Consider the following 21,684-nt stretch of genomic DNA (forward strand, 5'->3'; position numbering starts at 1 on the left):
TGTCCCTACACTGCCTACTCGGGATAAAACCCGACTGATCTGGGTCGACCAATCTGGGCATGGGAGGATTTAGTCTGTGGGCCAAGATGCTCGAGAATATCTTTGTGTCTCTATTTAGCAGGGAGATCGGCCAGTAGGAGCTGCAGAATATCGGATCTTTCCCTGGTTTGGCGATGACAGAGATCGTCGCCTGGAGCATAGAAGTCGTGAGGGTACCTGTGTCTGTAAATGAGTTGAAAAGTTGGGTGAGCAGTGGTACCAACTGCGCAGTAAGTCTTCTAGAAGAGGGCACTAAACCCACCCGGGCCAGGTGCTTTCATAGGCTTCAGCTGTGCAGTGGCGGAGACCACCTCTTCAATTTGAATGGGGGCCTCCAGCTCATCCGCCTCGGGAGCCTGAAGAGGGGTGACCGCCGCGTAGGTACTCAAGAGGGTCTGCAAGGCCTGAGGACTCGGCAGAATAGAGTTCAGCATAGAAGGATCCAAAAGGCCGCTGCAATACCAAAGTCCTCTGTTAACTCCGTCCCCTGGTCCTCCCGAACTGCGTTTACTGCTTGGGCCTGCTGCTGATTGCGGAGGCAATGCGCCAGCATGCGACCGCCCCTGTCGACCGCCCCTGTCAGAGCCCACGTAGTACTTGTGTGTTCGAGGCATATGAGCTGCAGATTACACACTTTGCATAGATCGCCATCTGGTGTTGGGCCCGGATATTTGCAGTTTGTTTTTCCTCTTGGAAAGTCTTTGGAAGTCACGAGGTCGGTGACTCCTCCTTTGGATCGTATTGCGCATGGGCTTCGGCTCCATCCTCAGATTGTTTTTTTCCGCCATCGGGCTCGGATGTAATCTTCGCGCTCCGGTTCCGAACATTTCCAGTTCGACGATCGAAGCGGAATCCTCACTCACATCGCGGTATTGTTTCGAACGCGATCTTCTCAATCACTTTCTCATCGACAAATCTTCGGTTCCAGTCGTCGACGGCGGCCTTCGGGCCTACCCAAGCTCCGGTCCCGGCTGATGGAAAGAATACCATTCAAGAAGTGCCCTCGATATGGGTCCAAATTCCCCCACACCGATCTTCAAGAGGTGTGCAACCTCTGCCTCTCCCCTTAACACGAGGCTCGAGACTGTCCGGCCTGCAAGTCTTTCAGATCGAAAAAGACTATTCTGGACCGAAGAGCCAGACGAAACATGGCACACTCCTCGACCTCCGTTCCAGTCGACATCTTCGGAGACGACGTCGAAGATCCGGGACAGCAGCGCACCGAAGAGGACCTCGTCAGTGCTTCCGAAGCCGATGACTCAGATGTAGAGGACATCACCCCGGCGCAGAGGGTCGTGAGTAATATACCCCCGCACCGACACCCAAAAAGGCTTCGGTCACGCCTTCGCCTCCGTGCCTAGGCAAGACCAGAGACACTGCTTCACACACCCCACCTTCGGGCCCGGTGAAGAAGCCAAATAAGCCTTGCGGCGGCTCGGGCTCGAGCCAGCCTTCCAGCGGTGCCGACAAACACACTTCGGCACCGAAAAAGAAACCGGCATCTACCTCGACACCGAGCTCCGCACTGAAATCCTCGGTGTCGAAACCCGGCGCTTCCGTACCGACGCCATCTTCGGTACCGACCAAACCCCATAAGGCCCTCGGCACCGACACTTCCACGCCGAAGCCCACCTCAGCACCGACCAAGAAAACGGAGGTTCCCAAGCCCAGTGCTAAGCACGGCACGGACAAGCCTAAAAAGTCATCGGCCCCGAAGACTTCGGCGCCGACGGAACAAACATTGTCACAGGAACTGTTAACACCGGACAGGGTTATGAGAAACAACCCACATTTCCTCTTTAAAGTCGTCTAACATTTTCACATTAACTAGTCCAACCAGGTACCAGGGTATTTGCAGCATTGGAAGAAGGAAGCTGAGAGGGCCTTAAACACCCTGGATATAAGGAGGGAAATCATGTACTACTTACAGGAAATACAACCAATCAGAAAGGGGACACAGTTCTTAGTGTCCTTATTACCAGCTACCATGCTCTCACCCATATCCAAGGCTACCATTTCATTGTAAGCGCAAACTGATGCGCTTACAGTGCAGACATGCTACAAAGTAGCAGGAGTAGCATTGGGAGAGAGATAGCTTAAGACTGGAACTATGTTGCTATCAATCTCATTCGCACTGGCAGCAAATAGTTAAAGTTGCTTGTAGCCAGATGCTGAAAGTGGATAGGCATCCTTGACACCGATTCATCAAGAGTCAGTCAGAACACCAATTACTAAAAAAAAAAAAAAAAAAGGTAAAAAGTCACTACCTTCTCATTCTAACTTGCTTTTGCCTAGCCAAATATTGGAAGCATAAATTATCCACCAACTCAGCCAGTGCACGGAAGCACAAAATATCCTCTACATTGGTTATTTAAGTTTCCAACCAAGAAGGAAATCTGGCCAGAACTTATGGTCTGCCTTTCTTTCAAGCTGATCCTTTTAATTGACCTTACACTGCATGTTGGAATTGGCATCACCACTAAAACAATCAAACCACTTCTACGGGTTTTCCCTTTCTCCACTGCTTCAATACTGAGACAGTTTCAGATCCCTACATTTTCAAACGTGCACAGATAACACTCAGGTCCACATGTGACTCAGAAAGAACTCTGTACACCTTTCTACGGTTTCAGGTGGTCTCTTGCACATATTAATCTGGATGAAAGTTTCTTATGCCTAAACCTATCCAAAATGGAGGTTGTGGTCATAGGAATAGATAACATCTGTGACTTAGATTTGTCTGGCCTCCTGTCTGTATCAGAGCTTCAAAGACTGAAATTTGAACCTCCAGAAAAACCTTTCGAAGCCGTTCTGAGGAAACGGTTGCCAAGCGTCTATGCAGGAGGGGAAAAAAATCAACATCAGCTGCCTGCATTTCCCAGGGCTCGGGGGAAGGACTGTTGCCTGCAGCACTGTGTAATGAGTCTCCGTATCCCTGGCCCTGCCATTGCGCTAGAGAAACCTGTGTGTTCCTAGTTACCTCCATGAGAACTTAGACTTCCTCTGTCTCATCTCCTGATTGGAAGAAGTCTGAAAGATATCAAGGTGAGGCTTTTTCTTTTTATTAAATCCCCATGTCCCACATGAGTGCCTGCACAGTAATCCACATTTGAAACCTGTCTCAAATACTGCCTTTGTCCCCTTCCCTCAAGTTTGTGTCCCTGGGTCTGTGGGCTCATCTGGTGTGGAAAATATCTACTTGTGACCTGCACTGTTAGCTTTTTAAGTAATGTTTACAAAAGTGCAGGGATTACAGTGGAAGGGCACCTCAATTAGCTTTTTCACCCCAAGATGAAGGACTCCCATCATCTGTGCCTGTTCCCAGCACAGGATACCTTCACAAACCAACTATTTTGTGACTTCTGCACATTGTATTGCACAGTCTCCAGATCCGCTGGTACCTTTCCCTTCAACAAGTGGGATCTGTCCCAGATGGCTGCTGAACAGTATTTGATGAGAGCTGAGCTTGCTCCTTGTTTTTTTCAGTGTTGGGCTCAGAAACTGTTTGCCATCACAGACCCAGTTTTCGTGAGCACAACTAAAATAACATATAGACTTAAAGTTATAGAAAAGTTAGCACTTGTGCATGCTGGGAAGTGGCTAGAGAGTTTTGATTTTGTTTGCTGATCTTCATTTTATTGTGTAAATCTGTCTTTTTTTGTTGTTTTAAAAAAATGCTAAGTAAGGGACTGAGTGTCCATTAATATGCGATATTGAGAATTGTGTTTTATGTTCTGAATTTCCTGCCAACATTCAACATTACCACCCAAGACTGGGGCTGAAGAAGACTATTGGTAATGCAACGTGGAGTTCAGTAGTGTAGATGCCCCAAGGCTCCACTGGTATATGGCTCCAACTGTCACAGTGAGAGTACGGTAACCTTAGTTTGTCATGCAACCATTTGAACTTGGTCTCAGGGTTGGAGAAGAGACAAACCTTTAATTGTCAGTTGGTTAATCATATGGTATATTTCATGTTTCCCTAGTAAAAGCATTCCTCCATGTATTGATGGTCATTGCTTTCTTTTCTTGCAGTTCTTCAGAACAGGAGTCTGATGAAAGAAAGTGCAACTATGAACGATACAGGGGCTTGGTGCAGAATGACTTTGCTGGCAGTAAGTGCCCCTTAATTCTTGTATGCAGTGTTAAAGAGAAGAACATTATACAGTTGTGTCCTATTGTTTTTATAGAGTTTCTTTTGCTGCAGAGCTTTCAAATGGCAATGAATACAAAGATCTCTGTAAGAGGGTCGAGAGCTTTATGAATGTGGAACAATACATTCTCAGTTACCAATAAAACCTCTACAATGGTTCAGAAGGATTCACAGATCTGCCCCGGATACTTGGAAATAGGTATTGGTGTATCTGGCTCACCTAGATTCACTCATTCATTTTCAGGTACTACGAATTCCAGAAGGCGTAAAATATGGAAATATTGATATGTAACACTGCATCTGTGGCTCTTTAGATCAACTTGGATGAACTCTATTTCAAATTATTTCATACAAATCGAAGATTTAAAACCTAAATACATGGTTTACAGAAAGTCCCATCTGTGTGTTCGTGGATGGTTTGTGAACCTGTAATGAGAGATGCCCTTTCATAATACTGTGTCCATTGGTGGATCTGCGAATCCTCAAACATCAACCAACAAATTAAGAGACATCTGATGGTTGCACACTCTACACTTTTGAAAAATGAGTTAGTAGCCAACAGAACACAAGCTCACTCTTTGGAGTTCACTATTCCACTTTCTACCCAGACACCAAGAGAGGCAAGTTTCTGGTGCATTCAAAATGTCGGAGCAGCAAATTGCACACATCCAGCGCAAACTTGTCCAGTCAAGGCCAGTTATCTCCTGTCGTACTTGCAAGAGGAGTGATTAAACACCTATCAACTATGCACCCACATGAGTACTCTGGAGTTCAACTGGAAGCTGTGCATGAAGAAGAAAATCAGAGATTGCAGATGTTCTCCACATATGCAACAAAAGTAAATAAAATAAAAAATTCTGGAAAAATGAATGAATTGATAGTCTCATGCATTGAGTCATCACTTAAAGAATACCACCAAGACTCTTAACAATTTTGAAGTATTGAAGAGTGCAAAGAAACACAGTTCAGAAAAATAGTTTTAAAAAAAGCTTAAAGCTAATTAAAGGTATATAGATAAAATAAATCAAAGTTTAGCATAAGAATACAAAAAAAAAAAGGTTCTACTTGATGCAACATTTTGAAAAACATCACCTCACTACTGGAATCAGTTACTTCCTGTATTTTCTTAGTTTCTTAATGCCAGACTGCGCAGGAGGACTCTTTGGAAATGTTTGGAGGATTAGTGGTGCAGGTTCGTGGGCAACTGTGATCACTGAATCTTGGGCAACTGTGATCACTGAATCATTTTGTCTGGGGCTTCTGTCCAACCATTCCTATGAATGTACTGATCACAGATTCTGTTAGTTTTATTTCACCTAGATATCCCATCACAGAAGTTTGTGAGATACATCTCTCCCTCGGGCTGGAGCTTTCACATGGATCACCCCCAGTTTCCAGGGATTTGGACCAAGAAATAGGTACTGTACAGCATTATTCATTTAGAGAAGTGGACAGTCTATCTGAATCTAAAGTAATTCCTCCTAGCATTCTGAACAAACTCCCTCCTTATTCAAAGGATAATATAGCAAACAGTCTAATATTTAAACAAAAGTAGAAAGACCAGTTCCAGACTTCTATAATTTGAAAGTCAAGCAATCTGGAAATGGCACATAGTGAGAAACCTCTAGATCATTGCAGTGCATCCTCCGGCTGTGCAGTATGCAGAAGCCATCTTATTCAAGAAGATCATTCAAGAAAATCATAAGTTGATTCTTCACGACGTAGTTCTGCCATATATATCTCACAGATGGGGTTTTCCTCAACAAGACCTCTTAGCAGATGTAGAAAATAAAAAAATTGTAAACTTCACCACCAGCTACTATCAACCAGTGATAGAGAATCTCATATTGATAACTTGGTCATGGATGTTTCTTTAAGTTTTTTTCAGGTACACCTGAAAACATCAGCCATAATCATTTAGACCTACAGCAGAACCAGGATTGTCTTCATTGCTTTGGAGTGAGCACGTCAGTGGTGGTTTACTGACCTTCTGCACCTGTGGGTGTGAGAAAGTGCCATCCTTCTTGCATGGTATGCCCCCACTTTTTGCTGAATTGCTGAATGTACTTTGACTGAGTGTGCCCTGGACTCCTGCCAATCAGGTGCCCAGGGCCTATGTTCCTTCCCTAAAAACAAACCAAACCCAAATTGGCAAACCCTGGCCACATGTCAGCCCCTGGTAAATGGTACCCTAGGTACCCAGGGCCTTGTGACCAGGGAAGCCCTCTAAGGGCTGCAACACTCTTTGTGCCACCCTTAGAGGCCCTGTACCCCTACACACACACACTGCCTTTGCAGGCTGAGTGTTTGGGTGCAAGACAAAAACCAATTCGACATGACACACATCCCTGTGTGCCATGCCCATCACCTACACTGCCATGGCATATATCCGTCACCCCTCTAGCTGGGTGCCTTATGCCAATGGTGTGGGCACAGGAGCAGGAGCCCTGTGCCCCTACAGTACCCAGGGCCATTCCTGGGCACTGTAAGTGCAGTGCTGCCATTTAAGAGTACATGGTGCTGAGAGCTCGTCAAACACGAGCTCCACAGCACCATAATGGCAACACTAAAAACTGAGAAGTTTGGTATCAAACTTCTCAGCACATTAAACCCACACTGATGCCAGTGTGGGATTTAATGTACCCAGCACCTCAGAGGGCATCTTAGAGGTGCCCCCTTAAAACTAACCTTCAATCCACGTCTGCTCTGAGGCTGCCTTGGCTGCCACCCAGCAGACATGTTGCTGGACCCCTGGGTACGAGAGCCCCTGCTCTCCTGGGCCTGCAACAATGCACATCCTGGGCGAGGTGCTAAATCTCCTCCCCCAGGATGGGCAGGGGGAAGCTGCAAAGGCATGCCGCCTCCCCAGGCCCCTGCAACCCCCACTCTGGTGGGAAGCTTTGGCCGGAAACCCCAAATAAGGACAGGGAATGTGCCAGCCTGCCAACCCCACCCCTCAGGTGGGGGAGGCGAGGTGAAGCACATCTCCGGCCTCTCGCCATCTTGAAGATGGGGAGCCCTACCCTATCAGGACTAGGCTACTGCCCCCCTCCCACAGGAGAGAGGCAGGATAGGGGGTGTACCCACCCCAGGACATTGACCCATTGGTCCCTGCCCTTCACCTACCTGTAACACCCCTAAATCTAGTATTTAGGGGCACCCTGAACCTTCCTTCCCCAGATTCCAGATTCGAAACTGCAAAGAGCAAGAAGAAAGAAGATCTGCCCTGCAGCTGCTGAAAAGAGGAAGACACCAACTGCTTTGGCCCCTGCCCAACCGGCCTGTCGACCCTCGAACCTGCTCCTGCTCCAACCCGGCACCTCTTGTGGCCAGCAACCTCACCAACCCCGGGGGACCTGGCTACCTTTTGGCTCTAAGCCCCTGGGACTCCCATGAGTAGAGGCTCTACTCAAAAACCTATCTCTAATCCCTGGCAGCAGCCCGGAACCGCGAACCCAGCACACTCTGCACCAGCCAATCCACGTCTGCTCTGAGGCTGCCTTGGCTGCCACCCAGCAGACATGTTGCTGGACCCCTGGGTACGAGAGCCCCTGCTCTCCTGGGCCTGCAACAATGCACATCCTGGGCGAGGTGCTAAATCTCCTCCCCCAGGATGGGCAGGGGGAAGCTGCAAAGGCATGCCGCCTCCCCAGGCCCCTGCAACCCCCACTCTGGTGGGAAGCTTTGGCCGGAAACCCCAAATAAGGACAGGGAATGTGCCAGCCTGCCAACCCCACCCCTCAGGTGGGGGAGGCGAGGTGAAGCACATCTCCGGCCTCTCGCCATCTTGAAGATGGGGAGCCCTACCCTATCAGGACTAGGCTACTGCCCCCCTCCCACAGGAGAGAGGCAGGATAGGGGGTGTACCCACCCCAGGACATTGACCCATTGGTCCCTGCCCTTCACCTACCTGTAACACCCCTAAATCTAGTATTTAGGGGCACCCTGAACCTTCCTTCCCCAGATTCCAGATTCGAAACTACAAAGAGCAAGAAGAAAGAAGATCTGCCCTGCAGCTGCTGAAAAGAGGAAGACACCAACTGCTTTGGCCCCTGCCCAACCGGCCTGTCGACCCTCGAACCGGCTCCTGCTCCAACCCGGCACCTCTTGTGGCCAGCAACCTCACCAACCCCGGGGGACCTGGCTACCTTTTGGCTCTAAGCCCCTGGGACTCCCATGAGTAGAGGCTCTACTCAAAAACCTATCTCTAATCCCTGGCAGCAGCCCGGAACCGCGAACCCAGCACACTCTGCACCAGCCAAGCCTGGCCAGTGCCGGAGTGAACAAAGACCCTGTGGACGACCCCACGGTGACTGTGACCCCGAGTCCTTCACCCAAGGACCCCCCTCGACAGTCCTGAAGAAGCCTGCAGCCTCACAACAAGTTGCCCCCCCAACCGCAATCAACAGAGGGTAAGATTTCCCGACACCAAAAGGCACCCCTGCACGCGGCGCCCCACAGCCCCCTGTGCCCAAATCCCGGGGTACCTACCTATCCTCCAACTACCCAACTTACCTCTCGAAGTGGTGGTGACACCTGAAGAGTCCTCGTCCCCGAGCTTGCAGTCTTTTTCTAAACCGGAGATTTCCTATTGAAATCAATTGAGCGCCCGACGGTTCAAAAGCACTCTGCACCCAACCGCCCGAGTGGCTCTGGCAGTGAAAACTCTACACCTACCCACTTCCCCACTTGCCCTGAGTAAGTAACCAGGAGCTCAGCTCCCACAGCCGCTTGGCTTGCCAGTCAGCAGCCGCCAAGCAAGGCCCCCCTATCCCTCATAGGATAACATTGGGCCTAACTCTCTCTGCACCCGGCCGCCCTAGAGCCGCTGAGGGTGAACCAACTGTACCTACCTGACCCTGGGGGACCCCTGAGTCTATGCCCAGAACCTCAACTCTGCCAATCGAGTACTTACCCTTAAACCGCAAACTCTATTTTCCTCATAGGGTAACATTGACTGGCTTTTTCCTGAAATTTCTTCTAAGTGTGGACTTTTCAAATATTAAAATATTCACCAAAAATCAGCCGAGTAGCGAAAACGAAATTTCTCACCTGCTCTTAGGTGAGCTCCCAGTGCTGGATCTTGGTGCCCAGCACTGACTCTGAAAAATACTCACAACTGTACTTACCTTTAACTCAATTTTCTTCCATAGGAAACCAGGGACTGTTTTTCTGTGAAATTTCTTCTAAGTGTCGATTTCTGCAATCTTTAAATATTCTTCAAAAATCGTATAATATCTGAAAACGTAATTACTTACCTGTTTTGGATAAAGGTCCCAGTACTGAGTCTAGGCACCCAGTACTGGATTACAAAAGTAACGAGAACCTACTGTACCTGTAACCTGAATTTTCTTCCATAGGGAATCATTGCATGTTTCCTAAGTGTCAACTTTTAAAATAGCTAAATATTGTTTAAAAATCATTACAGTAATTAAGTCGACTTTCATCACTTGATTCTGAGTACTGACCGAGGACTGAATCTAGGATCCAGTCCTGGAATTCCAAAAGTAATCTAAAAAGTAATCTGTTACAAATAACCTGAATTTACCATTGAGCTCAATGCATTGTTGTGTTTAAGAAATAGAGTTGCCTACTGCAACCACTTGTAACTGGTTACAAAAGTTTATTGCATTTTGCAAAAGTATTTATATGAAACATCTCATGCTGAGAAAGTATATTTTAAATCCAAGTGTTGGTTCTAAAATAAAACAAGCATATATTTTTTATATATAAATCATTGGCCTAGAGTTCAGTTATTGAGTGTGTGAGACCATTTGCTGACTGAGTGTGTACAACAAATGCTTTACACTGTCCTCTGATACTGCCTTACTGCTCGACCAAGCTACCACTTTAGAGAGTAAGGTTATATCTAACTTTAACCTCTGTCAAACCCTGGGGTACTGTGGACTCTGTACACCCTGTACCTATTAGGGAACAGTATATACAGAGCCACTTTCTCACAGTGGGAAAAACCTCAAAGGGGGCTGCCATACAGACCTGATTTTCTTGACCAATTTGAGAGTCCAATCCTGCCTCTCAACCTTCTACTGTTGAACTTAGCGGCCTGGCTGTTGAACTATGATATGGTTATCTAAATCTGCCCCAAGACTGTGCATTTTGAAGGATGCTAAACGTCATTCAAATCACAGATCATACTCTTATAAAATGAAGAGATTTCTTCCTCTGGTGTATTTTGAACAGATTTGATCCATTCAGATGGCAAGAGATAGTACTTCCCTACTGTTTCCACTTGGCAAGATCTGGATTGCACTTTTCTTCACTTAAGGTAAATCTTCCAACTTTTACTTTTAACGCCAGTTATACCAGGTCTGGCCTACTGATTTATCGTCCAGCCGGACATTCGAAGGAGTTCAGGACTGCACTTATTGACGCAGTTAGTTCCCTGGCTATGAGATCTGCCAATTTCAGTGTCATTGGTGACTTGAATCTGCATCTTGACAACCCCCTTGACTCAGAAGTGGGCAATTTCGCTGCTGACTTAGCGGCTTGTGAGTTGTTCCAGCTTGTTCAAGGCCCTACAAACATGGCCGGTCATCTAGATCCAGTCTTCTTCCCTTCTCTCACAGCCACTACCCCTATCCCGATGTGCTGGTCTAATAATTACCTGATCCCCATGACACTCTCGGGGGTTGAGCCCCCCCAAAGAGTGCCCCAGAAATTCTCTCTCAAACGCCCCTGGCATAAGTTGAACTTTGACCAGTTCCAAGCTCTTCTCTCTATGAATACATCCAGCCTGCCAGATGATCCGGATGCTGCCGACAGAGCGATAGCAGACTGGATCCTCCACCCTCTGGACACACTTATTCCTGTTAAACGGTCCAAGTGTAGTAATACCAAATCTAGTCCTTGGTATAATGACAGGCTCTCTACCATGCGTAAAGCCTGTAAGAAGTTGGAGCGGGCGTGGGGACAAGATTACCCTACTCTGAAAGGGTGCTACCAGGAGGCCACTAAGAAATACCATAGATCTATCCTGAACGGGTGTGCAGCCAATTATGCAGACAAGAATAGGAGCAGCATTAACCCTACCAAGAGTATTTTCTCCATACTCAAAGATCTTAAATCAGCTGGGGCATCTGCAGCACCCTCTATCACGTCGAACGAGCAGTGTGAGGCTCTTGCCACCTTCTTTGTCAACAAGGTGGAAAACATCTATAAAACCTTTACTCCAATGGTTAAGGGCCCCAACCCCACAGGGAGACCCCGCTTCACTCACACGCTTGCCACCTTCCTGCCAATTTCCCAGGATGTGCTGCGCTCACTATGCAGCAAGATCAAATCCGGCTCTCCTGCTGATCCTGTGAAGCCTGATCAATTTTTAAAACTGCTACCTGTGCTTCTTACACCCCTGGGACAGGTGATCAACATGTCCCTGTCTACGGCAGTTGTTCCCAGGACTTGGAAGCAGGCGAGGGTTGTCCCCCTGCTGAAAAAACCTTCCCTCGACTCAGCCAAACAAGAAAACTTTCGCTCTATTTCTCTCCTGCCATGGGCTTCTAAGATCTCTGAGGTCTATATAAACTCCATAAAGATCTGAGGCCTACATAAACTCCATCCTGATAGACTTCTTGGAAGAGAATGACATATTTGATCCCTCGCAGAATGGCTTTCGCCCGGGCCACAGCACGGAGTCGGCTCTCCTAGCGGTGACGGAAAATCTGAGGGTTGCACTGGATGAGGGTTGTACGTTGGGACGGATTTTGCTCGATCTCAGTGCCGCGATCGACACGGTCTCTCACCAGATCTTACTGCAAAGGCTGGAGGAGGCAGGTATTGTGGGCCCTTCATTGACCTGGTTCGCCTCTTTTCTTTCACAGCGGACCTCCCAGGTAATGGCCCCCCCCCCCTCTTTCACCTCCACTGTCCATGCCATCAAACATGCCACAGGGCTCTGCTCTGAGCCCAACGCTTTTCAACTTGTATGTCTAAACACTAGCAGCGGTGGCCAGGAGTAGAGGGCTCACAATAGTATCATAAGCAGATGATACGCAGTTGGTAGTTGCACTCTCCGATGACTGTGAGCGGGACGCTCATAAGATTCGGAGCGATCTTACTGCTGTCGCGCGGTGGATGACTGCCAACTGCCTCCAGCTCAATGCCAGCAAGTCTGTGCTCTTACTGGTAGGGAAAGATCCTGAGCTGTGGAGCAAACACTGGTGGCCGGCTGCTACCCTGGGTTGTGCACCCGCCCCCAAACAGGTGGTGAAAAATCTAGGTGTTTGGGTTGACTCGGCTCTCAGCTTTCAGGTCCAAACTAAGAAGGTGACAGGGACGTGTTTCGGCATACTACGGGGGCTCAAACCTCTATTGGACTTTTTTTGACCCATCCATCAGGCAGGTGATTATCCAGGCCTCAGTTGTGTCAGGGCTGGATTACTCCAGCTCGCTCTACCTGGGGGCTAACAAGTCTGAGATTGTGAGACTGAAGAGGGTACAAAACGCAGCTGCCCGAACTCTCCTTGGTCTGCCTAGAACCTGACCCACCTCTGGCGCTATCCGTCGGCTTCATTGGCTGCCGGTGGCCAGACAAGTGGAGTTCAAGCCTCTCTGCACTGCATTTAAGATCTTGAATTTCTCCTCTCCAGGCATCCTGGCCAATATGCTCTCATCATACACCCCTATTCGCCAACTCTGCTCGATAGGTCATCACCTGGCGGTTGTTCCCTGGGTAAGGAGGGCACGAGCTGGTGGGCGATCTTTCAGCTTACTGGTGGCTAAACTCTGGAACTCCCTTCCTATCCACATCCGCAGCATTGATAACTACTTAGCTTTCTGCAAGGCTATTAAGACCCACCTTTTTCCTTCAATTTAGGCCTCCTTTCTGTCACCTGCCTCCCTTCCGTTTGCTATCAGCGCCAGGACGCCCCTTTGCTGGGGCAGCTGTGCGCTCTATAAAACCTCATTACATAACATAACATGTTTTTTACCATATTAAATATCCTGAAACCAACTTGGGAACTTTACATAGTACTCTGTAAGATAAAGGAGACTCCCTTTGAGACAATACTTCAGTAATTGTTGCAACATCTAACTTGGTTGGCTGTGCTTCTGATAGTTATGACGTCTGTATACTGAGTTGGTGAGATTCATGCCTTGTGCATCCAGGGACCCTGTTCTGTGTTTCATAGAAATAAAGTCAGACTATTTCATTGCCATATTTTTTCAAAATACATCTCCTTCAGCAGAGTGAGCCCTTTAGACTTTGGATATAAAGAAGGTGTTCGGTTTAGAAAAAACGAAATATTTTAGGCAGTCTGATGATTTATTTTTAGGTCTCGCCTGAGCCAGTGCATGCGTTGCTCTGGCGAGACTTTTAGTAAGTGGGCTTCAAAAAGCCGACCACAGCTTTTTGTGTGGCCTAGAGCGTGCAGTTACGCGCACAGTTAAGAGCACCGGCGCCATCTGGCTTTCCTGTCTCGTCATGACTCATTAAGTGCATCACTCGCGGGCACCACTTTCACGGCCGCGCGGCCAATACTTGTTTTTATTTCCTTTTAGCGCGTTCGCCTCCTCGCTCGCAGCGCTGTCCGTCATTGCTTCCGTCCTTCCGGCGCCTGTCACTCCGTCTGAGCACACTTGCTGAGAGTAATGGGCATCCGCTTTTAAGCAGTGCTTGTTTTATTTGCTGATTGCTTTGGTGTTAAAATAAAAAAAGAACATTGTCATTGTATATGTGGCAACATGCTCCATAATTTGTATTTTCTTGTCCCATAATTTTGCCATTCTTGCCACACAATATGTTTTTTAAATGCTGCAAACTTTGTGTGGGGCCCATATCACACTTTTGGGCACACTCAAAAGGGGGATGTTACAGAGACAAGTTACCATCCCCAAACTAATTTCTGGACGTGGTCGCCTATCGCCACCTGCAGGCCAAAACTATAATTTGTGTGCTGTAATCATATGTAATCGCCACAAGAAAGATCTGAATGGCGTCTGTTGATAGGGTTGAATGTGTGATTTTAAGGAGTTCTGCCTACAAAAGGTATTCCCTGTACTTGTTTCCAAACATCCTCTCTTCATTCTTCCCTGGTTTGTCACCCTTCCATGTTCCATTCCTTCGTTCCTTCTTACATGTTTGCTCCCTTGCTTTCTAACACTCTTCTCCGTCCAGCCTTTCGTTCCCCTGTCTCATTTTCTATCCTGCTCTGTCACCATCTCTCTTTCTCATATACAAAAAAGGACCTGCCTTGTACACCAATCTTAGTTTTAAGCCCAGAGAGCATTCAATACTTCCTACTCAACGTGCTGGCAATTGTACAATTTGTTGCCTATTAGCCGTTTTGGCTGAAGGTCAATCGCTATGGAGTTCTAATATCTCGGGCTATGGAAATACCTGAAAACTAGGTGAGTTTGACAAAGAATTCCCCTGGGAACCTATACACCCCTCCACCACTGTGTGTGAAGAGAGAAAGGAAAGGCAGGGAGAAGAGAAAACAACAGTCTCGCACTCAACAGCACCATCAAGAATTGGTGTCCGTTCCAGTATTTTTGGGTCCTGATCAGACTCATTCTCCCTAGTCTTAGGGTCGACACCCATTTCTTTTCTTCTCCTTTTTGTGCACACAGACACAGTTTAGATTATTAGTTACAATAGGTATTAGAATAGATGCTAGACCTGTTGTGTCACTTTTCATTTTTCACTTTGGACGGTAGTGGCCGATGATGAGAAGGTGAGGTAATGGACGAGTACCTGTCCGCTTACACCTCGTGGGGGTTACGTCCGTGAGGCACTGCCGTCCTCATTTTTTCCTGCACTTCTTTTCTTTGAGGCGTTGGAACGGACACCAATTCTTGATGGTGCTGTTGAGTGCGAGACTGTTGTTTTCTCTTCTCCCTGCCTTTCCTTTCTCTCTTCACACACAGTGGTGGGGGGGTGTATAGGTTCCCAGGGGAATTCTTTGTCAAGCTCACCTAGTTTTCACGTATTTCCATAGCCCGAGATATTAGAACTCCGTAGCGATTGACCTTCAGCCAAAACGGCTAATAGGCAACAAATTGTACAATTGCCAGCACGTTGAGTAGGAAGTATTGAATGCTCTCTGGGCTTAAAACTAAGATTGGTGTACGAGGCAGGTCCTTTTTTGTATATGACTATGAGTGGGGGGCGACCTGCCTTCAAGACCCCCTTGGCTCCTTTTTGTAAATGACCATCTCTCTTTCCCCTTAGACCTACCATCCTATCTTCTCTGTTTCATCCCTTTCTTTATCAGGGTATCTCTTCTTTTTCTTTGATGCTCTCCCGAACTATTTTCTGTTCCTGTCGAGCCAATCTACCGCTCTTTCACACACTCGCATGAAGCGCCTTTTCTCACCCTCTCCTGCTCCCTTGACTTCTCTTTCTCTCCCCTCTTAGACCCTTTGTTCTCACTGGTCTTTTTCATTCCAGACTCTCTTACCTTGCTCACGGGCTCTCCCCACTTTTCCTCCCCTCACTCTCCCAGAATCTCCGCTCCATACGTGAACGAACCAGGACATCATACATGGTCTCACTAGCTCCTCCTTTTCTCATTGCTTTCCCTATCTTCTCAACCTCCGCTCTCTTCATAGTTTGCCCCGTCTTCTCCTTTTATCTTTTTCATTCCAGTTTCCTGCCACTCTGTCCCCCTTTACATCTCCTGCTCATCACTCTTCTGAACCCTTCTTCTCCCTGGTCCTGTTTCTACTTTGTGCTTTCTTCGCCCCCTTTTCTCCCTCACTACACCATCTTCTCGGACCCTCATCTTTTCCTCTTTCCCTTTTCTATTTTTATATCTGCATTTTCCTTTTCCATTACTAACTCTCTTACGTTGTCACCTACCTCTCTCCCACTTTATTTGTCTACCCTCTTCTGACCGCTTCTTTTGTCAAACCTTTCTTCCCCTTTATAGCCCATCTCTTTATCCCGCCCGTCTTTCATATTCTGCCATATTTTCCTTTTTTCCATTACCTTCCCGTGCTCCCATCATTCTCCCTTCATAAATTCCTTATTGTCTTGCACACACTACAGCCCCCTCTGCCCTTACCAATCCCACCTCTTTCATCTCTCTTCGCACCTCGCCATGACACTTCTCTCCCACCTACTCCATCTTCAATGACGTCACTTCATTTCAAGAACATTTGATGTTCCTAAACACACATTGCCCTCAGCCCACTCCCTCATCCAACCCCCTCGCTATCTCTCTACACACTCTTACTTCACTTCCTGTCACTCTCTCCTTCCTGCTCCTTCTCGCCTTCCTCTGACTCCATCTGTCTTGCTCTTTGCCTGCCCCGCCCTCTCTAGCCTCTCTTCAACAGTCAAAGGCTTCTCTCCCCCACCCCCCCTCCAGCCCTTCTCACTCACACAGATATCTAAGCCCCAGAAATCCATTTCTGGGGAACCTTGGTAAATTGTAATTGGATTTATGTAACACTTACTACCCCTGACGAGGTGCTGAAGCGCTTTACCCTGGGCAGCATGCTGCTACCGAACCCAAGGTTAGTGGCTAGTCATGTTATTGGTGTTAGTTTAGTGACTCAAGCAACTATTCCATGCATTCACTAGAATTTCCTTGGGATAGATGAAATAAATAGCAGTTGGGTGTTAACATTAGTGGGGTGGGGGAGTGGTTGAGGTATGTGATTTGATGCAGATGTTTATTGGGATTCTTCATGCTGATGTTTGGTGGGATTAATAAAATACAGATGAATGCAGATATTCTGAACCCTTTCCATGTTACAAGCAATAGGCAGTTCTCGGACACAGCCTCCTTGTCCTAGCCTCATCGCAGCCCTGGGCCCTTTGTGCAGCAAACCACTCACTGGTGTTGTTTGAAGACCTAAACCTTTCCATCAAATAGAAAACAAGCATTGGCATAGCCAGTAGGTCTCACCTTTGGGACCTTAGAAGTGTTTAGCCATGCAACAGTTGATGTTGTTGCACCAAGGATATTGTGCTGCATAACTAAATACTTATAAGGTCCCAAAAGCGAGACATATTGGCTATGCCAATGCTTGTTGAATTATGGGACAATTACAATGAGATTAGCTGTTCCCAATTGTAGGAAGCTGGCTTTCTATATAGCGTACCAAAATGAGGTGCACTGTGCAGAGAGTCCAGGTATCTCTTATTAGTGTACAGGGGCTTGCTCTAGCCTTCCCAAGGTGCTCTGTTAGTGGTAGTGTGGTCGAGCAACCGTAGGCCTATCATAGGGGAGTGATAGGCATTTGTTACATACACAAAGTCAATAAGTGAGACACACACTCAATAAGAAAATCAGACACATATTTAGAAAAATAAAATTGATTTTTATATTATTTTCGACAGAAATATCTACGAGATTAGGTAAGTACTTTTCGAGTTAGCTGTATTTTCTTTGTTTCTGAAAATCACTATCAGATTTGAGGCATGTTCCTCGAACGCGGTAATGTTATCCTATGGGAGAAACTTACACTGCATAGGGGTACCTGCCGTTGAGTTACAGGGTTGTTATTCTGGAATTAAGGCAAGTAGGGGTCACGGTCCTTAGAACCACCAGCAGTTTTGGTTTACCTGTCCTGGTCTATCGTGGTGCAGAGGTGCTGGTTGCAGGTGTAGCCTTGAGCGCTGCCACTGTAGTCTAAGGAGAAAACCTGTAACAGAAAAATGCTGCAAATGGGGACTTGGGGAACTAATATGTTGGAACCCAAAGGGTGGCTTGGTGCTTGAAAGTCTCTGAGGCAAGGGTGCACTGGTTGTAGGCTCAAACTCGGGCTGTGAGGCTCGGGTGATGAGGTGTTTTGTCCGACGCGTCGCTTGCATTGGAGGTTCCCACTTTTGGGGTCGACCTGGAGATGGGGACAAAACAGGACAGTGGGACCACTCTCGCTGATGGCCTCTCTGGTGCTGATGTCCCCCGTCAGTCCAGGCGGTGTTGGTGTCTAGACTGGACACTGAGCAGGTCTTGGCTGCTGCAAGGGCTCCATCACCCTGGTTATTGGTGCATGGTGGCTCCTGGGGGTCCTGGCATCTCCAAACTTGGGGAGGAGACTGATCTGACTTCCTGGAGCACAGTGACCTCCTCCTGTGTGTTTGCTGTGTAGGTGGACCAAGTGGTCAGCAGATCAGTAAACTTGACATTGTGGTCGGTGGCTCTAGGGAAGTGGGTCCTCAACTTCAAGGTAGATACTGGCGGGTGGCAAAGTGCTGGCAGCCCTCTGAGGCTTTTGGAGGATGCACAGCTGAAGGATGAGTCATGTCTGTGCATTTTTAGAGACCGGAGCAGGCAGGCAGGGTTTGGTGCCAAATCATCAGTCCATGCATCTTAAGTTATTCAACTATTCGTTGTCCTTCTTTAGTCGGGTGAATCTGTGTTCCATGTGTCAGGGTCACCTAAATACTGAATTTAGGAGCACTAGGGGAGTCAGGTGTAGTAGCCAATGTGCTACTTACCCTTGGGGTCACTACACCTCCCTATATGACCATTTCCTGTGGGGAGTGGGCCAAACCCTGTCCCAGAGTTCCTAATTCCACCGAAAGCAAGATAGTGTAATCCTTCTTTCGTGAAGCACATCTGGCAGCCCACCTCAGGGGTGTGACTAGCCTGGTGGTGTAACAAGCCTCCTTGCATAGCTAACTTCCCACCTGTCCGGGTACCAAATGGGCCTCCGGGCAGAAGGTTTTAGCTCCTAGGTCTAGGGGAAGCCAGGGTTGCATATCAGAGACATCAGGGGCTTTGAAGTCCCCTGGCCTTGATATGCTAAATCATTAGCCATTCTGCTGGAGGAGGTGTGAAAAACTTCCTCTGGAGCAGGCATTGTTTCTGGCCTCAGATAGTGGCTCTCACCTGCAGGGGGTCAGAAACACATCTGTGATGGCAGACTGGATGAAACCAGTGAGCCAGAACACTAAATAGTGGTAGGTTTCTCAGGGGGACTACTAAGGTGCCCTCTGGATGCATGTCATAATAATAAATCTTGTTCTGACAACAGTACAGGTTTATTAAGGCATGTCTTTTTTGATACCAGACACCATGTTTTTCAGTGCAGCTTTCATGTAGCTAGCAAAGATGCTGGAGACTCATCTAAATCAGCATTTGGCGGCTTTCTTGGATACTTCGGGTCTTTTGGATCAGTCTCAGCATGGCTTCCGGAGGTACCACAGTACGGAGTCGGCTCTCACGGTAGTGCTAAACAACATCCGCACTGAGGTCGACTTGGGCCACACCACCCTTCTGGTTCAACTAGACATGACAGCCGCCTTTGATACCCTATCTCCCTCGGTTCTAACATCTCGTCTTAGTGAGATAGGGGTGGAAGGTTCGGCACTGAGCCTTCTGGCCTCCTTCCTCGATCAGAGGGAACAGAGGGTCAAATTGGGAGAGTATCTATCTCCATCCACACTGGTGCAATGTGGGGTTCCACAGGGGTCGGCTTTAAGTCCGACCCTCTTCAATATCTATGTGGCCTCACTTGCCGGGTTAATAAGATCTTGCGGGATGGAGGTGGTATCATATGCTGATGACACCCACATTATGGTGTCCCTCTCCCACTCGGTCAGTACCTCCGCTTTCAGCTTCAGGAACTGCATGGAGGCAGTTTCTCAGTGGATGATTCACAATTCACTGAAGCTGAACGGGGAGAAAACCGAGGTCCTTGTTTTTGGTGGAAATATGGACATCTGGTCTTCTGAATGGTGGCCTCTTTCTTTGGGAGCGTGTCCCACACCTACGGACTCGGCTCGTAACCTGGGAGTTATGATCGACCCCGCCCTGTCCATGGCTCAGCAGGTAAATAGGACGGTTACTACTTGCTGGGGCATCATCAAGATCCTCAGGAAAATTAAACATTGCCTATCTCTGCAGGCTCGTAAACAGATTGTTGTTGCACTGGTCGCCTCACGGCTTGATTATTGCAACGCTCTCGATGCCGGCATAAATAAGGGCCTTGTGCAACGCCTGCAAACTGCCCAGAATACGACGGCTAAATTTGTGCTCGATTTCCCCTAGGCTTTCTTCCGCTACAGCTGCTAGGAAGAGTCTACACTGGCTCCCGATCCAAGCCAGGATTGCTTTCAAGACCCTTTGCCTGACTTATGGGGCGCTATCCGGCGATGGGGCTGGGGGGGTGAAGGATCTGCTGGTACCTTATGCCCCTTGCAGAAACCTCCGCTCTTCGAGAAAGAGCCTGTTGTCAGTGCCCCGTTTTCGAAGAGCTAAATGGGGAGGAAGGGCTTTTTCGTCTTTAGCCCCTAAACTGTGGAACACTCTTCCCCCTGAAATCAAAACTCAACATTCTGTACTGATGTTCAGGAAGGCATTAAAGACATGGCTCTTTGCAAAGGCATACCCGTAATTTGGTCCCTGGTCCGTATTATTTTGCTTGGTTAGGCGCCTTGATGCCTTTGGGCTTAGTAGCGCATTATAAGATTTCTTTAATTCATTCATTCATAAATCTTGTTCTGACAACAGTACAGGTTTATTAAGGCATGTCTTTTTTGATACCAACACCATGTGCAGCTTTCATGTAGCTAGCAAACTCGTAATAATCAGTGCAAAGTACATGCACTCAAGATGGCTTCCCTGTTCACTTGCACTATCTAGCGATTGGACTAGACAGAACAGGGGCATATCTGCTCCTGCAGATATGCTCTCACATGTAATATAATGCACCCTGCCTTAGGGCTACAAAGCCTGCTGTAGGGGTAATATATATATTACATGCAGTGACTTTGGCATGGCACACAGTGAGTGTGCCATGTCGTGTTTTCACTCATGATCATGGTTTGTACCATGACATGCAGGCTGCATGTAGTTTGTATGGGGGGCATAATACATGCTGCAGCCCTTAGGGACCCTCTTTGATACCCATGACCTAGGTGCCAGGGGTACCACTTACTAGGGACTTATAGTGGTGCCAAAGTGTGTGTCAATTGTGTGACAATTAGAACATTTTACCTTGTTTTAGGGAAAGAGCACTGCCACCGGGGCCTGGTTAGTAGGGTCCCAGTGCACATCAGTTGGAAAACATCATTACCAGTGGCAAAAAGTGGAGGTGACCATGATAAAGGGGCACTTACCTACACCAATCAATCTATTTCTAGGAGAATAGTGTCTTGTGTTCTACGTGCCATTTGGTAACAAAGTAAAACTCTTCAGAACAGTCCCAAAGATCATTTTACAAGGGACAAAACCGCTATAAAGGCTTTTCTGAGATGTGTCCCCATATAAGATGTATGTAAAGCTGCCGATTGGAGGTCTGTCCAAACCTTTACAAGACAGTCTTGAATCAGACTTTATGGCTCACAACCAGGTAGGCCAGGCTTGCTTATGACCAGGTTCGATAAACAACATTATCACTTGTTCATTCATCCACTTCTTGTTTGGGATTGCCATTGCTATTCTGTACTGTTCTTATAACTATTTGAGTATCCCATGGAGGAGAGTAAAAGTTACTTAGGCGATCTAATTCTCCTCTAGGGTTTCCTCATTAAAGTTATAAGCATCCCTCCCATCTCACTGGTTGAATGTACAA

General features: G+C 47.5%; 1 protein-coding gene across 17 annotated transcripts in view; it reads left to right on the plus strand.

The window, feature by feature from the left end:
* CLASRP (CLK4 associating serine/arginine rich protein) overlaps positions 1-21,684 on the plus strand; it is a 900,118-nt gene that overhangs the window by 151,738 nt on the left and 726,696 nt on the right. For all 17 annotated transcript variants that reach the window (XM_085625696.1, XM_085625697.1, XM_085625686.1 and 14 more), the window contains one exon: positions 4,074-4,153. In XM_085625696.1, coding sequence (XP_085481822.1) covers positions 4,074-4,153 — 80 coding nt within the window. The remainder of the gene's footprint in view (positions 1-4,073; positions 4,154-21,684) is intronic.

This window comes from Triturus cristatus, chromosome 9 (assembly GCF_964204655.1).
Source record: "Triturus cristatus chromosome 9, aTriCri1.1, whole genome shotgun sequence".
Classification (NCBI taxonomy): Eukaryota; Metazoa; Chordata; class Amphibia; order Caudata; family Salamandridae; genus Triturus; species Triturus cristatus.